Raw genomic sequence first — 24,526 nt, 5'->3', positions numbered from 1 at the left:
TAGCACTAGGGGATGGGGAAGGCTGCCCAAAAACCCCCAGGACCTACAGGAGGGAGTTTCTGTCTATTTAATATAGACTATACTATAAACATTTTTATTTTATTTTTAAATTTGAACATACTTTATGCATTTAAACAAGGCAGCCCAACCAGGAACAGCTGCTCCATTCTGTCTCCTTGTTGCGATCATCCTAAACTTGGGAGGAACATGACAGGAGACTGTTCTAGTACAGAGACGTCAATGGTTTTTGCCAGTGCCCTACCTCAATCTACACCATTAGAGAAACATCTTTTTCAATTTTTATTTTTTTTATCGTCATGTATGCTGTATTATTAAAATATCTACACTTTCTTATGACTAGAATTTCCCTAGAGAACACAAAGAAAAAAGTAGCTTAGAAATACATTTTTACAATATTTATGGTTTATAAAACAGCCCAGAAAATTGGATGCAGTCTTCCTCTATTAAAATATTTTTAGTAAATTTTTTTTTTAAAAAAAAAAAAATCAACCGTTAAAGTGCACATTAATTATCTTCCTAATGCTGCTTTAAAGGACAGTAATTGACAATACGATGGAAGGAAGTTCAATGTGTTGACTGCATTACAGACAGCAATAAAAAAAAACCCAGCTTGAACATATTGTGCTGTTGTCAGCAAAAGCCTTGGAGAAACTCTTGAAAATACGTGACCACCTGAATCACGCAGGTGCTCTGGTATTAATCCTGCTGCAAAATAAGAGCCACACTCTACAAATTTATACGAAGCTTATATGAGCTATATAGTACTGATTATTTATGTACCTTTTCTCGGACTTCGCATTGTGAATCACCGGCTTCGGGGGTTCCTTAAAAACAAAGTGCATAGGGAAGACTTTCGGCGGCTGTGTTATTGCTTGAAACAAAGGTGTCTTCAGAGAGTCGAGATCAGCTACATTGCCCATTGCAGACGTCAAGGCCGTAGACTCAAACTGTAAGCTGTAAATTGCATCCAAGTGCTGGGAAACAGTCTTTAACAAACAATAACTCTCTAACAGACTCTTTGAGTAGAGCTGCTGGTGTTGGACAAGGATCAACTTGATGGTCTCTGCCGTCAGTTTTATCATATGTCCAGTAGCTTGCCGCGGTGCCACATCCCAGTATAGAACTGTGAGGCACTGCTGAAAGATAGCGATGTAAGCGGCCCAGGGACTGCCTTCTGCTGTCCTTTTTGAGAGTTTACCAGTTTTTAAGTTCGGGCACTTGGGGCTCTGAAGAATATACAAGAAATGTGTCAGGCAGCCCACGGTGTAGTGTAACAAAGCGTTGGTCTCGGCTACATTACTCATAGTCACTCCGACGGCCCATGCGGTCAGCAAGGTCCTCTGAATGTGGAGCAGATTGCTGAGTACATCGCTCTTCTCCATGTAGTGGTCACTGGCGTGGATGGTATCAAACATGGAAGCAAACTCAAGTCTGCCGTGCTCAGCTCTACCAAATGTGCCATCTGTGGGCGCTGTGTACTTGGCATAATCCTGATCGTCCGACTCCTCATCATCATCCTGAGGATAGAAATCAGTTATGTGTTATTAATACTGTTCAATCAATACAGTCTATGGCATGGTTTGTGTACACTGAAAACATTAGTGGTGTTTACATGTAAACTATGTAAACAAAGTACATAAAGCATAAAATAAAAGTAAGGTGGTTTATGATCCCCACCCCTGATTATATTTATCACTTCTTTCAGAAACACACAATTTGTTTTAGAATTATTTAATCTTTTTTTAAATATGAGCCCATAATGTTAAGCACAACTTTTAAAATGGTGCTTACAGTCGTTATGGATGTAATAATATATTAAGATAAAACTATAAATCAGAACGACGTCATTGTTCTTGTTTATCACCCCCAGTGAGTTTCCATTGTTCAGCTTCATTCAGGGAGTGTTTAGTAGAAGCATGTCATACGAAGGGCTTCCTGCCGCATTTTGGACCATCGTCTAAGGCGCTTATGTAAAAGTGTCCCATAGACAACAATGCTATGTTGGCTTACCCTGTCTCGCTCAGCTTTACACAGCTGAAACAACAGTGTGTTTTCTGCCACCAGAAAAAACAAGAGTATATACATTGGTCTAGATTTATTGATTGTTGACAGTTTATTATACCTTTAATCTCAGATCTATACTATGTTTTTACAATATACCATTAGGATTTTTACTTGTCGCTTGAGTTAGTCACATTTTAGTGGTTCCACATATATTCATTTTGGCAGCGGTGGGCACCTAAAACTGAGTATAATGTGTCACTATGGGAGCAATATCTGGCTTCTGAGCTTGGTGTGTTCTGGCTGGAAAAACACAGGACCTCATTAGGAGTTAAATGGAAAAGATTTATTTAATAAAAGTTGTGGTTTTAAAGCGGCTGGGGGGGGCGAGTCACTAAAGGGGCGAGACACTAAAGGGGCTGGGGGGGAGGGGCGAGACACTAAAGGGGCTGGGACACTGCTGTGCCGTTTACACTTTTGCATGCTGCGCCTCCTCAGATTTTCCACCTCTCCAAAAACCTAGATGCACTTGTAGTTTGGGAACACATCTCCCAAAGGAGGGAAGTGAGAGCGCACCTAGATGTGCAGCAGGGGGACCATTAAGAAGTTGTTGCACATCCAGCATGCTTTATAAATGAGCAATGTGTAATCACTAATTAAGAAAATAAAAACGGATGTAAATTTGTTCATCTTGAATACAATTAAGCTACAGTTTCCATGAACACCAATCTATATTAAAAAAAAAAAAAGTCACCATAACAAGACTACATGAGGGGACAGACTGCATTGGGAAGAACATGTATTATCTATTATACATTTTCAATACCTGTGTCATCAATTTTTCAAGACGGCCACAGATTTCCTCCTCGTCCTGCAGAAATCTGGGAATGGTGGACACCACTGAGGGGGGGTTCCTGGGATCTTTTAATAATGTGGCTTTTAAAGAAGAAAGTGACCTGAGTTTAAACCCATTTTTCTTTGACTGTAAAATAAAATATGGTTTAAATAAATAAAAACATAAAATTAACGCTGTTAAAATGTATCAACCTTTGGAACTAAGTATCATAGATGACATATTACACTGTGATGTGGATAAAACATTAACTTCCATCCTTCGTTCTGGGTTTGTTACAAGTCATTTCAATGATCCTTAAAGGACCACTAAACTCCAAACTTTAAATTGTCATATATGATCTGTGGAGGTATTATTCATTGTTACCTTTGTAGCAGAGCTGTAGTTGAAAGGTTATCACCTCCCCACTACACAACAGAGAGCTGAAGCTCCTCCCACATCTTAAACACAGTGGGCCTGAGTCATTAAGGTGAACAAGGCAAAAAAAAGGAGTAAATTTGCTCCTGGACAAACCATGTTACAATACAAGGGGTGCATATTAGTTTATTATTATGCTCATAATTTAAATAAATACTGGCTGTTTTTCATGTAGCACACGAACTTGATCGCTTTCTTTTTACATTTAAATTTACAGTTCATTTAGGTCATGCCTTTCCCAAACTATAAATCGGTCATGATATTTTAAATTTACCTCCCCCGTCAATACAACATGATTTTGCCAAGGTGCAAAGTTACTCCTTTTTTCCCCTTTTACTTTCCTTAATGAATCAGGCCCAGTGACCTTATTGGATCTTAAACTGGGAAAAAACAGAATGAAATGCCTACAAACAGCATTCAAGCCGAGTGCTATTTGTACAATATGAAAGCACCAGAGTTCTTCCATACAGGAAATCCCAGGGATATCCTCCTCGTAATGAAACTTAGTACCTCAGAATCAGCTACCCCATCCAACATACTAATATTACATCCATGCGAACATGGAAATAATAGTATCTGTTATTCTAGTTTCTAGTAAATACACTTTATATTACATATCTATTTGTGATAAAAATACGGGAGATCTAATTGAGTCTTATGACATTTACCAACTACAAAAAAAAAAAAAAAAGAAGAGCAAAAAAAAAAAAAGAGCAAATGTTAGAAGCAAATAAACAAAAAATAACATAACTCTGTTGATGTCACTACAGTTCTAAGACCTTGAGCTGGTGCTTGGCTAGATTAAGAAATAAAAAGTAAAACAGTTTGGTCATAGAGGAGGAAAGCACCTCCATCCTTGGAACGGTTACAAATTGGATCACCACCTCACACGTGACAACAACCAACATATTTCCCTTATCTCCTGATATACTAAAGCAACATAAATAAATATCACCTGGCTTAGATAGACATGTAATAATAGTAACGATGGTTCACTGAGCCCAAGGGGCCAGGTTATACTTGTTACTAATACCTTTACCAGCTGCAGGTTCTGCCGCACGTTCTCCAATCTCTGAGCGGAGTCCAGGAGTAGAGACTTCATGAAGTAATAAGGAGACAGATTCTGTGTGAAGCGGAGCACAGTCACCATATATCCATCAGAAACTATGAGGTAGGGTAGACGAGGGTGACAGGTCACAGAAAACATCTGCCTCAGGAGATCAGCCTCTGACGCCATCGAGCCCAGCGAATCATTGGCATCGCGGCTCTCCAGGATGGGCACAGACGTTCTAACACAGGGGGAAATAACCGATGAACACGGACAACAGCAAATTACCTATTTCACTAAATAATTGTACAAATCATAACAAACAATTTATTGTAAGTAACAATAAACACATTTTATGAAGGAAAACAAAACTATAACTTTAACAACTTAAACCTGTTTGTTTTGCTACTTTTAGGGAAAGTTACTATGGAAGGGGGAGCTAGCATGAGTCCCTTAAACAGAAAGTATTCTTCTATACCACTTACAATAAGCCTTATATAGAGTTAGAAGCAGACCCATCTAACGGGCACACATTTGCACCTGCACAAACCATACAATGGGTACAAGTTATTATTATTTTTGCATACAGGGAAACACCAGCTGCTTTTGCATGTAGCACACAAACACTGGACAGCTTTATTTTTACACTGAAATTTAGAGTTGAGTTAGGACACACCCACTCCCAACTCCATATCTGTCCGCATATTTTGTGTTTAACCAAATTGCAGCGCGACATGGTTTTGCCAGAGTGCATAACTGGATTGAAATGAGGCCTCTGATAAGGATTAGCTTTTTCTATCAAATAGACATCTCTATAATGGTCTGATTTGCCATGTATGTCCGTGTAAAAGTGATGATAGAGGAATAATGAACGTTGAAATTATAGTGAGATAAGCAGTGGAATGGCGGATCATATTAGCAAATATTATTTTAAAAAAATGAATGACGTTGAAAACTCAAACCCAGAAATGGACAACAGTGTTTATGATAATGAACATTACACATAAAGCCATCACTAATGTATGCTTTTGCTTTCCTTTAAGATACAAATGTTCTTATCAACTAGATAATCTACTATATAAATGCCTAGTGGCGTGTGTGAAAAAAACCCAAAAACAAGCTGCAGCGCCACCTGCTGGGCAAAGTTATACACTGACCTATATATTTCTTGAAGGAGAAGTGACAGTTGGGAATGGTTGGTGGTTGCCGGGGTTGACAGTGGGGAGTTTTTAACACCTTAAGTAGCTTGATGAAGGATGTGGCGATGAAGATGAAGGATGAGGTGATGGAGAAAAATGATGAGGTGGCGACACGTGGACAAAACCACGTTAAAAAAAGGGCGCTTGCGTCGGGAAGTAACGCTCTTCCCCTGAGGAGGCCTGGGCTAGGCCCAAATGCATGACAAGAACCTTTTTAACACCTTAAGTAGCTTGATTTGACTAGAATGCATGAGTATCATGCACGGGTTAACTTGTTACAAATACATGATGATAATAATAGCTCTATAGGCTATATATTTACTATTAGCCAGTAACTCAAAATTAACAACTGGGATTTATAATTTAATATGGGGGAGGGGGGATATATTCCTATTTCTACCATCTGAAAATACATTCGGTAACAGAATATTCAAGTCCATATGGATAATCACTATGGAAACACATGGGACATCTACAGTAGTTATATAAATTTATCTGTCCTCTTCCATCCTATGAAGCTCAGGCAACATTAACTAATAGAAACTTTAGGTGCTGTAAATTTCTGGTGACAACATTTGTGACTTGCAGATACTATAATTATACACCAGTCTTAAACCAAAAGTCAAGGAGATTCACTAAAATATGGTGGTTTAAATTGTTCTCCCCTGAGAAAAAGTCTGTAGTCTAGTATTATAGTGTGATAAGACTCCAGAGATGGTTTATGCTGTACTTACATGTTCACAATGGGATTTATGTCAGCAGGACAGAACTAGTGACAGAAGGAAGCTAGAATGAGAAAATGAGGAATGAGAGATAAATGGAAAGACAGATAAAGCTACAAAAAAAGGATTGAAAAAAACCAAACAATGAGAGAAAAAGAGAGAGAGAAATAAAAAGAAAGAGAAAGAAAAAGAGAAAGACAGAAAGAAAGAAAGAGAAAGAAAAAGAGAAAGAAAGACAGAAAGAAAGAGAAAGAAAAAGAGAAAGACATAGAAAGAAAAAGAGAAAGAAAGACAGAAAGAAAGAAGGAGAAAGAAAGAAAGAAGGAGAAAGAGAGAGAAAGAAAAAGACAGAAAGAAAGAAGGAACAAGAGAGAGAAAGAAAAAGACAAAGAGAGAAAAAAAAAAAAAAAAAGAGGAGAGAGAGAGAGAGAAAGAATTTACGCAGAAGATGAATACAGTAAATCCAGTAACTGTGGTGAATTTGGAGGGGGAAGACGTGTAAACACATATTTAAAGATCAAATACTGGACAAAAAGCATGCATTTAAAGTGGTGCAATTATGAAACAATTATACAAGATTTACCCACAGTATTAACTCTACACCACCATAAACACGAAGTGGAGAATGCTCAACAGCTGCTGTACATGGTAAACAATGGTTCCACCACTTTGTGTAGGATTTCAAGGGAATGTATTCACTTATATAAGAATACACAGCAGTTTGCAGAAACAATATGCTACTTGGTCAGGATCTCAATAATAAGCTTACATTACATAGCTCCTACAACGACAGGGAAGGTGAATAATAAATCACATACTAACCTGTATGTGATTAACGGGTGAAGCGGGATAAATTCTGCAGGACCAAATTCCACACTACATCCAGAGGTTGTCAGAGTCAGAAGCTCGCCCGTATGGGTCAATAGGAGAAGCGACCCTCTCTTCAACATACAAGCCAAAAATAGGCTGTCCGCAGTCCACGCCATGTCCCCTACCCAATAAGACCTGAAAAAGGCGTGTGTTACGGACATCAGTCTGAGACGACAAGAACCGGAATTATTTAGAGGAACATTGATACTGACCTTAGCAATCTTGATGGGATTTGCTGATCCCTACTGCTACAACCCCTCAAACTGCTAAACACAGTCACAAAGTTCATGGTGTTCATAAAGAGGACACAAGTTGCCTGCAACAAGTTGCAACAACAGGTTTCTATTATATATTACCAGAACATAGGCACGACAACTGCTATAATTATACTTGCAGTACATTTACCTTGGGGTCTTTTTGGTTTATGACCATAGCTAGGACTAATCCATTTTTGGAGAACACAGCGAGCAGAGCTCCTCGAGACTTGACCGGCTCACAGGTCAGTGCGATGGTGTCCAGTGAGCAGTCCTGCTGTGCCCAGTGCACATGGTATGGAACCACACTACAAGAGAGGAAACCCAGCATGTATCCTGATAACATATACTACTGTCAGGTCAAGTACATCAGCTTATGTTAGACACAGCTACAACAATTCTGTACATGGTAAGTATGTTAGTTTGGGAGAGGATAGGCTAAAGGCTTAGTTATGGATATGTAAAATCATGTCAAATAAGTGGACTGGTATATTAACTATGATCAGTAATACCCAGCAAAAATAACTAAGTAATGTCTGCATTCTAAGCACTTAAAAAAAAATAAAAAATCAATGAACGCATCTAAAAAGTACACCTGCGCCCTCTAGTGGCAATAGTGATAATATCGGTCTAGCATTAACCAAATAAAAAAAATAAGTAGGCTTCAATATATTATTTTTGAAGGCGTCTTCAATGAGCATATTTAAGGTAACAGGTATTTTGCGGACTTTCTTAAGTACCCAAAGGATCAGCTATTGAACAGTCAGTAACATAAAAAAAAATCATCCATAATTTGTATTATATTTGTAAAAGTAAACAAAGCCTAAGAACAGGGCATTTAATAGTGCAGTTTCCATGACAGTATTTACCTGTTAAACTTCTGATTGTGTTCATGCCAGCACAGAGCCAGGAACGTCATCACAAGTCGTGTCCCGGAGCAGAAGACAAATGTGCACAAGCAGCTATCACCCAACACCTGCGATACGTACACCAGTATGAATAGAACGCAGGACAAGTGCAGACGTACATAGTGATACGATGAAACACAGGCATAAACTACTACTATGTATGCACAAAGATTATAACATCTCTTTGCAACTCATTCCATACAGAATCAGACCACACAAACCTGCATCCCGATTGCAGTAGCTGTCTCATAATGTCAAATACATATCTGTCCTTTGAACCAATGCTGCCACTCGCAGAGCAGCATGGTGGCTTAGTGGTTAGCACTTCTGAATTGGTGATTATATACGATGACAGAGCAATAGCAAATTGCTGAGGCTAAATCACACCTAAAAGACTGTTTAAGTCAATATCAAAATAGTTTGGGTTTTTCTACTTAGACCTCACTGAAAATATGAACAAGATAAGGCAGACTTTTAAAGCTCTTCCATAATGACAGCACATAAGTGTCATCGTTACAGGAAGTCACTCCCAATAATGTCCTTTATATGGACTTAGAGCACAAATCCACTTTTTTTTTTTTTATGCACATTTATCAGTACAAAAAGGTTGGTTAGTTTCACAGCTAGAAGCACCTAATTTCCAATTGAGTGACGTGCATCACGTGAGACATGTACAGGCATCAGAAATTTACATACACACGCCCCCCAAAGAAGTCGCAGTTCGAGGAAGTATTGGCAGTTACTCGTGGATCAATCTGAAATGTATACACACTACATGATCATTAGGTGATTGGGAAGAAAATATTAAACGGTACGACCAACCAAATGAGCCGACAATCGACACTTTGGGACGACTTTCGACCATTGTGTCATTATACACACTAACCCCTATGTCGGCTGATTGGCCCGATGACTGCACGAAAAAGCTCCAGTATGTACCTAGCTAAGGCGACTGCTCCAACTCCACCTGAGAGTTTATGTACAATAGCAGTAAGGTCTGTTATTTGTATGAATAAGCTCTTTTTGGGATTCTCACACTGTTAGATAGGAAACATCACTTTTTGTATGTGAACATTATTTCTCGGAAGACAAGCAAGATAACAATTTCCCATATTGACTAGCCATTGGGGACATTAGGAGAGTGCATGACATGCAAGTTTACCGCAGTATGGAAATTAATATATAGCAGCTTCTGCTACATTTATAAGTGAAGATATTTAGGCAAATCTACTTATTTAGGATTACAGATTTTGCTTATACATCTTTATGCTGCATAGGACTCTTCATTTTTAATAATACAAAATGCAAATATTTAAGAACAATCATAGTAGCTTATAGCACCCATCAGCAAGTAAAATGCATTTAAAGAAAAAAAGCACTTTAATATAAAAGCCTTGCATGCAAATGTGACGCAGACGCCGCTGTGCAACTGCGCATGCGCCAGGAAAGGAGAAAAACTACATCTCCCAGCAAGCTCCACTGCTACTGGGGAGATGCCAGAGGAGGAGTTAAGCCAGCCCAGTGTATATGCCTGCTCAAAAGGAGAGAGAGTGTCAAAACAGGGGGCGGAGTCAGTTTGAGTCTTTGAGGAGAGAGCTGAGAGAGAGGTGTGTGAAGAAGGGGCTGAATGAGGAAGACGCCAAGTTTGTGAGAGGAGAGAAAACAGAGCTGAAGCAGAAATAGACTGCAGCAAAGCAGTACAGAGGATACGGTGAAGAGAGAAAAAAAAAAAAAAAAAAAAACAGAGCCTGAAGCTGCCATTTATGACAAAATGGAAAACAACTGCCATTGAAGGAGAGTTTAAACAAGGATCTTTAGAGTAGAGGAATTGCAAATAAGTATATCTGGTTATATTACATATTTGCTTGTAGAGGGACATATTACTCTTATAGTGAAGAGATTAGGGATAGTGCGGGGAGTCCTGAAGATGTGGATTTGTGATATGCTCAATTGAAAGTGCTGGACTGAGATATCTGTTGCAAGGGCAATAGAGATTAGGGAAAGTGGGTGGTTAGGATTGAGAGACTGAGTTTGATCTGTTTCAAATGGAAGATGTTTGCTGCTGTTATTGCTGTCAGAAGTTTTAAAAGTACAGGAAAAATAAAACTGCTGAACAGAGAGAATTGAGCTTGTTACCACATCATTGTGTGCGAGTATAATTCAACCCATGATGCACAGTCATTTTGAGATTACAGAGAAAGTTGTGCTATCAGCTATGGAAATCATTGAAACCTGCACTTATTCAAGAGTGAAGCGATGTATCCTGTTACCTGTTGTGTGTGATTACACACCATTTATTCAAGTGACTGTGTCTGAATTAAAGCTGTTCATCTGCATAGAGTGAGAGTGTTCAACTGTGCTACTCTTTCTAGGGAAATTATCTAAGTTGCTATGTAACCTGTTAGCTTTCTAATATTTAATTCTTGCCTTTAATATTGCATGGTTTTTTGGTTTATGCCCCAGTCATTATTTCATGTCAAAATTATATTTGAGCTATAAAATACATGAAAATAGTTGCTACCCAATCATCATCTAATAAATGTGCCGGGGTGGCTTTTACACCATTCTTGTGTCCCTTTACAGTGTTTTCGGGCTTGTGGTCACAGTTATAATGGTGGACAAAGGGAATCCCAAGTCTCCGCTCGGTGTTCGTGGTCCCGAACACTACTTAAAAGAGCAGCCACGTGTCAAGATTTTGGTGGAGCCAATGTTATGAATAAGAGAGGCTAGAGAAAACACAACACCCACGCCATTTACATACACCAATTCCCAGAGGAGCCTGGGAAAGGGGTGTTACACAAGAAAAAAACAAACAAAAACGAGGTACCTCATTCTTAACAAAGATGGCATGAACAGTCGCCTCTTTATCTGTTGTGCTGGGGAACACAACTGTATCACGAGGTTGGATTTTGGTCCATCGACCTGTAAGGATCCTGGTTTTCTGGGAGACAGGCTGATTTTTCTCCTCTGTGTTTTCCCACAGATAGACACATCCAGTGTGAGTTGCCAGGAGAACTCTGCTGCCCTCTCCTGACACGTACAGGTACAACTTCAGAGAGTTTTCTGAAATAAGACAACAAAACAAACCAGGTAACTTAAAGATTAAAAATAAATAAAATTCCTTTAAAATACAAACCAAGTTACTGTAATGTTTGGGTCAGAAGATTACATTTTAAAATGTCTCTTTTCAACCCCATAAAATATCGTGTCCATATAGGGCCTAATGCGGAGGTAGACGTATACGTATACACACACATGTGCATGAAAAATATGCAAGCGTAAATCTCTATGTAGAGTGAGAAAAGTGTTTGCAGGCCTAATGCTATTGTAAAGTTGATCATCTAACAGTCTATGGAGCTTTCCGAAAAGTTCAAAGCCACAAAAATGGTTTGGAGGGCCTCTTTCGGCAAGTTGGACAGCCTTGATGTAGTAGATATTATTTTACTTCTCTTGAAAATTAAAACAGAAATATCTAATATATACAACACAGCTTATAAGAATACAGACACAATGACTCCACTTATCACTGTTGCTCATGAGAAAAATGCAGACATGTACCTTGTGCTAATCCAATTACTTGAGAAATCTCTCCATTAGCTGGGACAGTCTGCAGACAGTCCAAATCCTTATTCCATAGCGTCAATTTCCCAGTTAGATGCAGAGCAGCCAGCCATGCACCTTTAACGACATATCAGATAATAAATCAGATGAGAGGTTATACAGTACTATATTATTTCCTACTTTTACTGCTATCGCTATTTATCAGCGATCCCTAGTCAGCATTTTAACGGTACGATATGTTGCGGCAGAGAAGTTGTACATTGACCACTAAAACCTACTTTTAAAACTAGAAAAGAACAATCTGACTTTAGGTATTTTATTCCACGTGATCTGACATTTCCGTAAACCTTCCAACAGCTTTGATGCCACAGAAAGGGCCGTTGCCGCCTCCACCATAGAATAGGCCTGCTGGATTGCCGTACTGATAAACATGCAGATAGCACTGCCTTTCATGAAATTGCTTTGTGAGGGAACAAGGATGGTACCACTCTTGTCTGATTGATATAAAACCTGAAAAAAATTGGAACAAGCAAATCATACACAGGACCTTCCTGTTTTCATGGGACGAAAAAAAACAAAAAAACAGGGAAAGTAGGACATAAGGGAAAAAGCTGAGAGAAAAGGAAAATATAGTGTATATCAGGGGCACTCCTTATCTTTAATATAATAAAACTTAAATTTTATTTGGTATGCATTAAAATAGGTAGGGATTAGAGCGAAATATTAAAATCAAACACAAAAGACAAACCGTGTTGTTATGAGTTAAAAAATGCAAACTAAATTGCATAACCCCAGCCACTCTATTGCACTAAATAAATTATACGTGCAAAAAATGGCTACAATAAACCTTGGTGGGTAACGATAATAAATGTATGGATCATCTGATAATAGTATTAGATAATTTTAACAGTGGCATGTGACATCGGGAGCTTAAATATCAAGGATGTTAGATCAATATAATCCACTGTCTGCATAGAAATCTCTGTAAATATAGAGTTCAATACTAATCAAATGATGGGTAGTAACACAGGAGTCAGTTGATCCAAGAAAAGAAAATGTATTCCCCTCTGATCTCCGGATTTTGTGAAATATCCCTGCCTAGAATAACTGGGGAGCGATCAGGGGTATTGTAGCCAAAAAATATATAAAAAAATAATGAGTGTTGGAGCTGAAACACCTAAATGCACTAATCCCTACCTATTTTAATGTATACTAAATAAAATTTAAGTTTTATTATATTAATGATAAGGAGTGCCCCAGATATACACTATCTTTTCCTTTTCTCTCAGCATGTATTAACTATGTGTTGGGTGCACCCCCTGGGATATTTCTCTTTATCCTAGGTATCTACATGGACAATTTTTGAGGAGGTTCAATTGATTAACTACCTTTATCTGGTGTGGTGATTTTTCTTCTTTGGTATAAGGGAAAAAGCACCATGCAGGACATTCAGAACTAGATTCATTGAAATGGGCCAAGATGTCCTAGCATGGCCCGATCCTTGTAATATGGAATGGGACCCATTCAAAGGAGAAACGCATTTGCAGACGCACTAGCCATCTGTAGTAAGGGAATCTTTCCCACGTACAACGCACAGTTTAAAATACAATTAAAAAAATGCTGCATAAAATAGTCAGCTAGCACTCCTTAAATGTCTGGTCCCCAGCAGATATCCAACACAAATTGAGTCGCGCGAGGGGCCCAAAGCTGTATTTGTACTTCAAAATGCTTTCTGTATGCAATGTCTTTTCTAAACAACATGACTCCATTTACTTAAAAAAATAAATAATATGTTTTAGAGATAAACAAAAAATGACTAAGGTGAGAAAGGTTACTGAAGCGTATCTAGGGCGTGTGGCGTAAGCATAGGTAGTATTCCTATATTCCTAACCATTAACAGATGTGGCAAGTGCCACAACACTGCTCTGCTTCAGTAATGTCTTCTTCACCCTGCCGGAGCGTAGGTTGATCTTGCCAACATTCTTCTCATCAACAACAAAAACTGCTTCTTTCTCCTAAAAAAAACCAAAATGCAATATGTTGATCAATAATTCAGACTTCTCTTTTGCTTCCTACAGCTCGGCCAGACATGCTTTTTAGCAGAAGCTGCTGTTTGGAACATGCCACAAGTAAATACCCTGTAAACTACAACAAGCTAGGATTCCATTGACAGCTATGCAAAAAAGTGTAGTATGTCAGTGTTTCTTAAATGCACTTAAACAAAACTTCAGGAAGTCAATCATCTCTAAATATTTTTATTTCTTGTTAAACTGTTAAATAGTCACAGGTGTAATTTAGCTTATAACCATGAGATATTTCCCCAGTACTTGTAGAATCCAGTCCAAATTGTGGTCGCAATTCAAATTTTCCAACCTAATTGTAATAGCCTAGGTTAGATTTCCCATTGTGTAGCTTTTCAGTATTTGAGGCATAATGAAACGAAGGCTAAGAATTCTACCCTGTAGCTGTCGTGTGCTTTAGATTCCCATTAAACTGTTGGGAGTTTACTCAATGACCTGACCTTAACATAAATGGTTCTATACTCTAAAACAGCATCAAGTAGATTAATGTATTTCATAAACTGAAGGAAAACATATAAACATCTTTAGTGAAACGTAACCATTTTTCAGCTGCATTTATTAATTTAGATCATTTGTTGCTTTTCCCTCAATTCCCAAAAACTGTTAAATGAGTATAATGATAGACTGACCTGGCCCAACCAACTCAGCCTGGGACAGGGATTTTTCCTCTTGATGCTCGTAGACAGAAGAACTTCAAGAGAGACTTCCATGTTTATTAACACATGTTACCGAGCTCCCCCAGACCACCTGGACTGTGTCCTGCTACCTAAGAAAGTAACACAGTTTGCAATTAATGACCCAGAACCAATACATAAGTGCGGTAAACAATCTACACGTCAGACAAGCTTAACAAATAAAAATGTATTAAAAACCATTTGCAAATCTTGATAAAATACTGTGCAACAGTTAAATGGTTACATATTTACACAGCATGCTGTCATTTCTATGCTGGTGCTCTGCTATTTTAATCAAAGTTTAGAGAGAAATTCATGAACTATATTAAGTAGATATTCAAGTCTTTTTCGCTAGACAAAAAGATAGACCTAAAGGGGTTGTCCACTTGGGCTTCTTAAGCAAATGGCAATGGAAAAAGTTAAGTTCTCATGAAATTTTGTGCAGATAAATTGTACTGGGGTGATTGAAAACATGCAGTACATAGACTCTCAGAATCCTGAAGTTTGGGGCGGTCAGTAAAATTTAAACTGAAAGATCAAGTGCCACCATATTTTGCTGTCATGCTTATTGGACTGGCCAAGCTAGAATATAATGTAATAATTAAGTTGAAAGACTAGTGGCTTGGCAAGTATTTACATATTTTTTCCCCACGTCAACTTTTATTTTTTCTCACTGTGAATGGTGGCAATATATAAAACCTTTATAGGAATAAGTACCAGGAGGTTGATATGGAATACTGGTTGGCAGCACCAAGATGATTTTTGGAAGTTTTAGCTCCTGAGAGAGGAGAATATACAGTCCCTGGGGGAAACTGTCATGAGCTTTAGGAGTCCCGTTTCCATGGGTTCCTGTTACACCTGTGACCTCACTGATGGATTAAAAAGGCTCTTTCCTTTTAGAGACAGTTTGAAAGCCAATGGGTTAAACATGGACTAGTGCTGGCTTGTAATTCTGTTCTTTGAAGTAGATGATAATTTGCACATAAATTCTTGTGATACATATTGTCTAGCAATGCAGGACACACACATGTCCCAAAATAAGGGATGTTAATAACTGTCATACGGACTAGTTTTCCTAGGAAATTTTGTTTCCTATCAGGTCTGCTGTGTAGATGTTGCAGAAGCTGAATGGATGACACGAGTTTTACAATAACATCATGAATAACTTTATTACAGAAAGGCTGATAGTGGAATAGTCGCCAAACAGTTGTGGTAGGGACTCATACAGTAAAAAGATTACAAAATAATAATAATAATAATAATAATAAATGGGATAAACATGCTATTTGGTAATACATAGATCTACATTTTAAAGAAGTGTTAAAATAAACCTAACTAAAAAAGGTTGTACAATGTAACCCTGTTTGATCTTTTCAGAAATATTGTTAGCATTATTTATACAACTTGCGTTTGTTGAAAAGAAAAATAAAATAAATACACCAAAAACTCAAGCACACAAACGGCAGAATAGATGGACCTGTGGGTAATTTTCTCCTGTCAAATTCCATGTTTATATGATACTCCAGTCAACTTCTCTGGTGATCTTTCTATTAATATATTACTCTGATTGGAGGTCTTATTTAATAAATCGAAAATATAAAATGTATTTTACTAAAGTTCAGACTCATTTTGCACTCAAGTCAACAGACATATTATACAAACAAATATAAGCACAAGTCAAATATTATACAGAGAGCAAACTCCAACTCACAAGCGTGTCCTAATTTTGCATTTAGAATAAAAGTGAACCCTAGTTCCACCGCTTTGCTGAGATACATCACCTTACTTCTTACACAGACACATATCTCCTATTTAATTCAACAACCGACTAAATACACTAATATGTCACTTGCTTAGAAGCAAACACAGGTCTCATGATAAAGGTATGGCTTCCAATAGTGCCATTATTCAGAAGTGTGGTGTTGCCGTTGGAAAAAGATTTGTTAGGGTCCGATAGAGCAATCTATGAAATGTGACAGATCAACAAACTTTGTGGATATGGATCATCATCATCATCACCATGTATTTATATAGCGCCACTGATTCCGTAGCGCTGTACAGAGAACTCACTCACATCAGTCCCTGCCCCATTGGAGCTTACAGTCTAAATTCCCTAATATAGACACACACTCACACAAAGACACAGAGAGGGAGACAGACAGGTAGAGACTAGGGTCAATTTTGATAGCAACCAATTAACCTACTAGTATGTTTTTGGAGTGTGGGAGGAAACCAGAGCACCCGGAGGAAACCCACGCAAACATGGGGAGAACATACAAACTCCACACAGATAAGGCCATGGTCGGGAATTGAACTCATGACCCCAGTGCTGTGAGGCAGAAGTGCTACCACTACGCCCCCGTATATATAATATAACTACTGTCTTTTTAAACATGATACAATGATTATATATCTGGATTACTATTATTATCCTTTCTTAACAAAGTGTCAACCTTATCTGTAGTGCTGTACAAAATGAAATGTCATCATATATTATTATTTATACAGCACAACGCAGCAAGTTGGCACTTCAATATATATATTATTCAATATTCTGCAGCGCTTTTTAAATATGGACCAGTTTTCAGACTCCTCGGTCTGTGTCCCAATGGAGCTTACAATCTAATTTCCCTAACACGGGTACAAGGAGACACAAACCAGGGCCAATTCAGAGGCTATATCCAATAGACTTAATAAATGTATCTTTGAATAATGTATTATTTAACCATTTGGTTACTGTATTTCTATACACTACATGTCATTCTCTATACTTCATACAATTTGTATCATATAGTATCTATGGATAGTTATTTCTTTGACATTATTCTCACCATATACTGTACTTTATACAATTGTAAAGACGGATAGTGTTATATTTACCCCTCAATCTTTATATACGTACAACAACCATTGTATTACGGTATCATTTAGACGTCACAGATTGCTCCATGGATTTTAGTTATTATTACCTGTAATGCTGTAAGATATCACTCACTCTATGCAGACATAAAGCAGACACTGAGGAAGCATCACCTTTTGGATCCTGGCTTTGCACGTCCAGGGACTGGATTATCTGACATCCCGGATCTCCTCCCTGGAAGCCCGGGAAGAAGAGCGGCAGTGGCGGCCAGTAACGGGGGAATACACAGGGAGGGCCCACAGAACACAGCCCGGCCCCGGGGCATTAAGAACAACCCCTAGATACAAAGTAAGCACTCCCCAGCCAGGTAGAGCCCATAGGAGCAGACCCTCCCCTGCTAGGCCCGGCCCGGCCCATAGAGGCGGGCGACTATACGCTCCCCCAGCCGGGGGTACACAGAGCAGCCGGGCGGCCGTGGTGGTGACAGCGGCTCTCAGGCCCGGTCCTCAGCCCGTTGCGGTGACACTCACTGGGGCAGTACAGAGAGAACAACTAGTATGTCCCCGAGACTGCAGACCTGGTCCTGTTATTTATCCGAGTCTGACCTGAGACATCACCGTGTATCACATATATGGTCTATCTTCTGGGAACATGTCCTCGTCCTCCTCGTCTGCTCTCCTTCCAAATTACCCATCTGTGTCTGTGACTAATTGGGCTTTATGGATGAACTAGCACCTAACCTGTATATATGTTAATCACTTTTCACTGAACTGTATTTAGTACTGTAATTTAGTCATCATTTTCTTGCTTTCATATGGACGAGGTTTGGCAGATGTAGGGGCCTATTTCACATTATTCACGTTTTTTGCCCCTTTAAGTATCATCTGTCATTGCGGCAATGACCGATGACTTGTAAGGTTTACCATTAAAGTTTCTGTTCTAATGACAACTCCGTGTCCATAGGTCATGCATGCACAGGGGACAATTTCCGTTAACACACGGAGCCAGGCTGGGCACAGCCGGTCCCGTAATGGGCTACCTTGGGCTGGGTCACTGGGCCAACTGCGTTTTTTTCCATTATAATAGTCTGCTGAGTTGAGTCTTGCCCCTCGGGCTGTAATTTGCCAGCCACCCCCTGCACAAAGGCTCCCGGAGTGATATCTGAAGAGCCCTCTTCTGTGATGCTCTCCCCATAAGATTGAATGGCTAAGGACATCTTCAGGTGGCGTTACGTTAGACATCATGGTCAAGCTCCGCAAAACTAAGCTTGGTAAATTTAATCAGACCTCAGTTCACATTGAAAATTATGGGGACTGCTGTATTATGTTGTACTTTGCATAATGCAGAAGATATCTCTGTGAAAGCGAGAAAATTATTACTATATTTTTGTACTTTCCACCCGGCTTTTGGAGTTCAACAAAGTCCTATTTTAATATAATAAACCAGTGTTTCTCCTATTAGAACAGGCACTATGTGAGCACTACAGCCAGCAGTGTGTGTTAGACCACTGACCACCAGTCTGACCAGTCCTAGCAGGAGTGGGCAATAACCTCCAACATTTTTCAGTATTATTGCAAAGTATTACACTGCCCCCACCCGGCTGCTTCTTAATGCCACCCGGCTGACATACATAAATCCATCTTGACCATCTTACCAAACAAATAAATTACTTTGAATTATAATTTGTAAATTAATACACTTCTTTAAATTAATACTATTCTCTATTGAAACCAATTAAACTAAGAATACATCACATTTAGTTTTACAGTTGTTCACTCAGTGCTTTAAACCACTCCCAGCAACCAAGAAATTGCAGAGAAGTACATGTAATTTACTTTCTGCATTTTTTGTCTCCTACAGTCATGACAAAACACTAGAGCCAAAACATAAGTAAGAAGAATGTAGTAGAACCAACAAATCAGTAAAACAAAGACTGGCAGACTGGAGACCAAATGGCCTATTCATCAAGCCTTAAACCATGTGAAAACTTCTTTTTCAGCATGGTTTAAGCATTTTTAAGTATAGTGAGACAATTCAGGAAAAGTACCGCACAAATCTGCAGTCCCTGTGTTACTCAATGGGGGTTGCAATCTGGAAAAGTTTAGCTTTGCTTTTCGGAGCTTGACCCTGATGACTAATGCCATCTGAAGATGCCCAGTAAAGATTTCGGATCAGAACCTAGATTTGTCATTAGAACACAGTCATCGCTGGGACAGCTTCTTATCGGATGTGCTGTCCCGACATGACTTTAATGGTAAATTGCTCCATTAAGTCATATGTCATAGCTGCAATAACAGATAATACTTAACGGGGCAAAAAATGCAAACCATGTTAAATAGGCCCCAAAGTGTTATAGTTTATTTAATGCAGTCATTAACTGAGAGGCTTCCAGAAGCTTTTTCCTAATTGTAACTCAGAGGACTGACAGTGCATGTTTTCTGAGCAATGGGAAGCCAACCCTAATTCATCCCTGAGATTTAACCTCTTCCACCCAGTAAAAAAACTTTGCTCCCACCTAAGTGAATGTTGTAGTTACCTGTGCTGAATTAATTGATGTGATTGGTGTTTGGGTTTGTTTAACATCAATTAATTCAACACAAGAATATGCAATAATAAATTGAGAGCAGGGTATTTTGTAACTGATAGAAGTGGTCATGTTGAAGAGTCTACATTTATACATTTTCCCAAATTTGCTGCCGCAGGATTTGGGGATCATCGACTTCTTGATTAACCTACCTGAGCAAAGGCAAGGTGGCCACACACTGAAATAGGCCTGACACTTCAGTGTGTGTGCCACAAAAACCATAATGATGCCCAAAACCAATCCAATCAGAAATCAACTACATGTGTTGCCAAATTGGACATTGCTGTCAACAGTTAGGTCTAGCAGAAGGAACAAACTGTGCGTTACCAGATTAAATGAACAAAAGGGCGGGTTGAGCTATCTTTATATGTATAAAGCAGCCAAAGAGTAGAACCTGCAAATGGACAGGAGGGAATCCCTACCCTCCCAAAAAGGGATTGATACGTGGTATATCAGGTTCTGGGCGCTAGAAGGTAAAGCATGTGTGGCAAAAAGGGGTGGTTGATGTTATTTATTTAACATAATGTATAGGATGAGTGTTCCGGCCGGAACCAAAGAAGAGGTAACATAGACACTATGTAAACATTATATGAATCAAACAAAAATATATACATAAATAGACAGATGGTGAAATGGTATCAGTCCGTACACATCAATGTCCACTGGGTAGTGTAACCCGTATTGTGAAATGTCCAATTCGTCAATATAGACAGATGCCCTTTCAACCCTGTTGAAAAAAATGAGTCAAATGTCCCAAAACAGTACTGACATTTGAATAAGTGCACTTAACGGACCTAGAGGTCATGTCCATGGAGGCAATATTTAAAGAAACTCGCTATAAAACTCGCACTTTTATGCACTTTTCCTTACACAGTGTTGCCTTACTCAGTCTTTTGACCACACTAAATAACAAGCTTTGCAGAACTATTTATCCAATAATCACTGTATCTCAGCAGTACTTGACAGTATATATTCGTTATAAATAACCAATACTCACAACATATGTATGTATTTAAATCAAAGTATTTTACTGTTAACACAGAAAAGCTTGTATTCACAGTTCACACATATCATAACGTTGTTCAACATAACATAGTATATCAATATCAATTTAACCCTAGGTTCACCACCTTTTTCCTTACACTATCCTTGATTTACATATGTATCCTTAATAAGAATCAGTATTTATAATATTGATTTAACTATCGCAGATATCAGACAATAGCTACACAGTTATATGTATATAAATAGTTAAATCCACATTACAAATACACATATAGCTATATGGATATATATATTAATGATACTTATCAAGTCCTTGTATCCTGGATCTGATTATTTATATGCAGTGTAGGGAATGTTCCTGTAGCATACAATCCTTTCTTGTAGCTTAGTGTAGGTTTTCTGTAATATAATGTATATATTCTGTAGTGTAGTGTAATCCTTTAGAATAGTATAGTGTAATATATATATATCTTTTCTGTAGTGTAGTGTGATCCTATAGAATAGTATAGTGTAATATGTATATCTTTTTTGTAGTGTAGTGTGTCCCTATTAGTGTAGTGTTCCTATTAACCCTTTCCTGTAATGTAGTGTATTTTCTGTAGTGTAGTGTAGTGTAGTGCTCGTTGTCCAGGGGCAGCAGGCAGCAAGAGAAGGCGGTAGTCCCGGGTCTGGCTTTTTATAGTTCAGACCCGGAAACTCCCAGTCTCCCTAGCAGCAGCGTGTGTGTGTTCAACAGTAAAAAGCAAGTGACCCTCCCAGTGTCCCAACACCCTCCTATGTCTCTGGTCAGTTTCAGATAACAGCTGTAATACCTGAGTTGTGTGTGGGGTTTTACAAACACATGCAAAATAGCTAATGTTGCTATGTGACTGGGAGGAGGGGAGATTCTTTGAACAATGCATGAAATGGCTTGAGAATCATATCATAGGAGAAGATTCTTCAACAGTCCCCCTGTTGTCGGAAACCCGACACTACAAGTTAGAATTTACCTGTCCCTAGATTTGGTGGTGAACTAAAAAATAAATAAAGGGAGAGAGAGAGACCCCGATAATTTTCAACTCTCTCTTCCTCTCCCTACCAACTATGGAGGGATATCTTTTATGGTCTGAAGAAACTGCAGGTGACATTTCAAGATGATAATTTTTCATTTCATTTCAAGATTATAATAGTGATTATACAGCACAGAAGTGTAGGGATAAATTGCAGGTGTATAATTCATTGTATTACTTCACCACTTATATCTGTGTTCCAAACGCTTGTATGTTGCTCGAGCTGTAACATCCATTAAAATAGAGTTTACAAGTTTTCCAAACAGTAAAAGTCCATTTATTTTACTCTCTGAAAATGCTTTGTAGCTTGTTGAAGAATAAAGGATCGCCAAACTGACATGTTGGCACTTACTAGCAGACACACAGTAATTTCACATACACATTTAAAAGGCTTATATTAATATCCCATGCATTTGTTAGTATGGAACTTAGCTAGGGGAAAGAGCAGGGTCCTCCACCAGCATAGAGTAGTGATAAAGGGCTCCTGACAAACTCATTTAGTAAGATTATGGAATAAACAGCATTTATATAGGAAAAGTCCAACTTGTTATTCCAGGGTGCTGTTTTCTGTATTGTTTTTGTCTCCTACGTTTCCATACCTTACAACATGACTCATTTTACCCTGGACACGTTGCCAACATTTTTCACATGTGCATGAAGGTAAAGAAACACCAATTATTCTTACCCTGACTTAACACTTCAACTATGGTAAAAATAAAATATGAGTGATGCTAACCCATAGATCTTTGCATCTTGTTATGAGTCGCAGCTCCCCGAAGGGCCGCCGCGACTCACTTCCGGCGGTCCCAGGCGTCTCGGCCATCTCTATGACAACCGGGGCGTCACTTCCGCCTCCTACGTCCCGGTTGCCTGGGCAACAACCGGGACGCTCTAACACCACTGCCGCAGCGCCCGCCAGCGGTCTTGCAGCCGGGCGCATGCAAGCAGAGGAAGATGGCACTGACATCGGATTTTTGGCTCACCTGTTTTGTGAAATTGCCTGGAAAACAATGGTATCGTAGAACATCTTGTTGCAGAGAACTGATCATGGTGAAGATGTCAGTGTTGCACTATGTAGTAATGAGTACTGTTTATTATTATTATTATTGTGGTCACTATTTCTTGGGTATTAGTGCAGTAGGGAGGGGTTTCGCTGCACTCTCTCCTATTGGCTCCCCTCACTACTTAAGGCAGTGAGGACAGAGCCTCACTGCCAGTTATAGCTCCCAGTGTAGCTAGGCTCCCTGTTTCTGCTCCTTGATTGTTTTTGCTACATCTGATCTCCCGTGTATGACTCCTGGCTTGTTTCTGGACCCTGTTGTATTGCCTGTGACCTCTGACCTCGACTTGTTCTTGGATTCGTTGTCTGCTGCCGGCCCTCGACCCTTGCCTGGATTTCACTCTGCTGTTTGCTTCTACACTCTATAGCTGGGTTCTCCCCAGTCAGTGCTCATCTCACGACCCTCTGTTTGTCCCCACCAGGGGCTCCAGTGAACAGACTTCAGAGCAGACCCCGGGTTTTGATGTACTGACTGGAGTGGTTCCTAACAGCTCTTTCCTGGTCTTTGTCTAACAAGTACCTCAAGCTGTTTTTACCCTCTTTACTGTGACACAATAACTGAAACTATGGGGATCCTGGAAATATCAATCTGCCTGTCTCAATGTATCTGTTTTAAACTGATCTGTGCACAATTTTGTTTTCCTTCTAGCCTTGATATTTGACTTGTTAAAAACTGTATATAAAAAGGTATTTTATGGGTCCAAAATATTACTCGGGATAGACAGATCCCTACATGGAGACTTTCATTGATCAATGCCATCAATCAAAAGCTTTTAGCACCATATGAAATCCTATTGAAGTCACCGCTTTTATGGGCTCTTACCATTACTAACCTTGACCTCATGTGAGCAGAACATTATTATCCAAGTCTAACGGAATAAAGCCATTTCCTAACTCTAAGTAATTAAAACTCCTGGAATAGGCTGTGATTGGATGGGCTTACTTGGCTTACATGGGGTTAGTGGCTTACTTAAGGGGTTTCCCTAACTTTTACTGGTGCCACATGGACAAGCCATCAGCAGCAGCTTCAGCTACTTATATAGCACCACTAATTCAGGAGCGCTGTACAGAGAATTCCCTAACATACACACAGACAGAGGGAGACTAAAGTCAATTTGATAACAGCCAATTGATCTAGTAGTATGAATTTGGAGTGTGGGAGGAAACCAGAGCACCTGGAGGAAACCCACACAAACCAGCCACTTGCAGACGGTTAAGTGACAAATGTGCACTGATTTTGTCCTCCCAGTTGTAGGAGGGCATCACTGCTAACGCTCCTTCACAGACACCTGGAACCTCTTATGCTTATGGATGGTTGTGTCTCTGCAGCAGCACTTCTTTGTGGTACCTCTGGCTGGA

The 24,526-nt window shown here is 39.1% G+C and overlaps 1 protein-coding gene across 8 annotated transcripts in view; it reads right to left on the bottom strand.

Annotated features, from left to right (window-relative positions):
• CPLANE1 (ciliogenesis and planar polarity effector complex subunit 1) overlaps window positions 1-18,015 on the bottom strand; it is an 88,322-nt gene extending 70,307 nt beyond the window's left edge. For 5 of the 8 annotated variants that reach the window (XM_075184231.1, XM_075184238.1, XM_075184236.1 and 2 more), the window contains exons 1-12: window positions 17,579-18,013; window positions 14,565-14,701; window positions 13,746-13,869; window positions 11,852-11,971; window positions 11,121-11,356; window positions 8,255-8,361; window positions 7,537-7,693; window positions 7,344-7,447; window positions 7,084-7,266; window positions 4,326-4,581; window positions 2,849-3,004; window positions 802-1,538 (exon numbers count right to left, since the gene is read on the bottom strand). In XM_075184231.1, coding sequence (XP_075040332.1) covers window positions 802-1,538; window positions 2,849-3,004; window positions 4,326-4,581; window positions 7,084-7,266; window positions 7,344-7,447; window positions 7,537-7,693; window positions 8,255-8,361; window positions 11,121-11,356; window positions 11,852-11,971; window positions 13,746-13,869; window positions 14,565-14,645 — 2,261 coding nt within the window. In that variant the 5' untranslated portion in view covers window positions 14,646-14,701; window positions 17,579-18,013. Of the gene's footprint in view, window positions 1-801; window positions 1,539-2,848; window positions 3,005-4,325; window positions 4,582-7,083; window positions 7,267-7,343; window positions 7,448-7,536; window positions 7,694-8,254; window positions 8,362-11,120; window positions 11,357-11,851; window positions 11,972-13,745; window positions 13,870-14,564; window positions 14,702-17,578 lie in introns of all 8 variants that reach the window. The other 3 variants (XM_075184237.1, XM_075184232.1, XM_075184234.1) reach the window with 3 other exon arrangements.
• Between the last annotated feature and the right edge of the window lie 6,511 nt (window positions 18,016-24,526).

This window comes from Mixophyes fleayi, chromosome 1 (genome assembly GCF_038048845.1).
Source record: "Mixophyes fleayi isolate aMixFle1 chromosome 1, aMixFle1.hap1, whole genome shotgun sequence".
Taxonomy (NCBI): domain Eukaryota; kingdom Metazoa; phylum Chordata; class Amphibia; order Anura; family Limnodynastidae; genus Mixophyes; species Mixophyes fleayi.
Note: the sequence above shows the minus strand (reverse complement) of the source record. Positions and strands in the feature narration are given on the sequence as shown.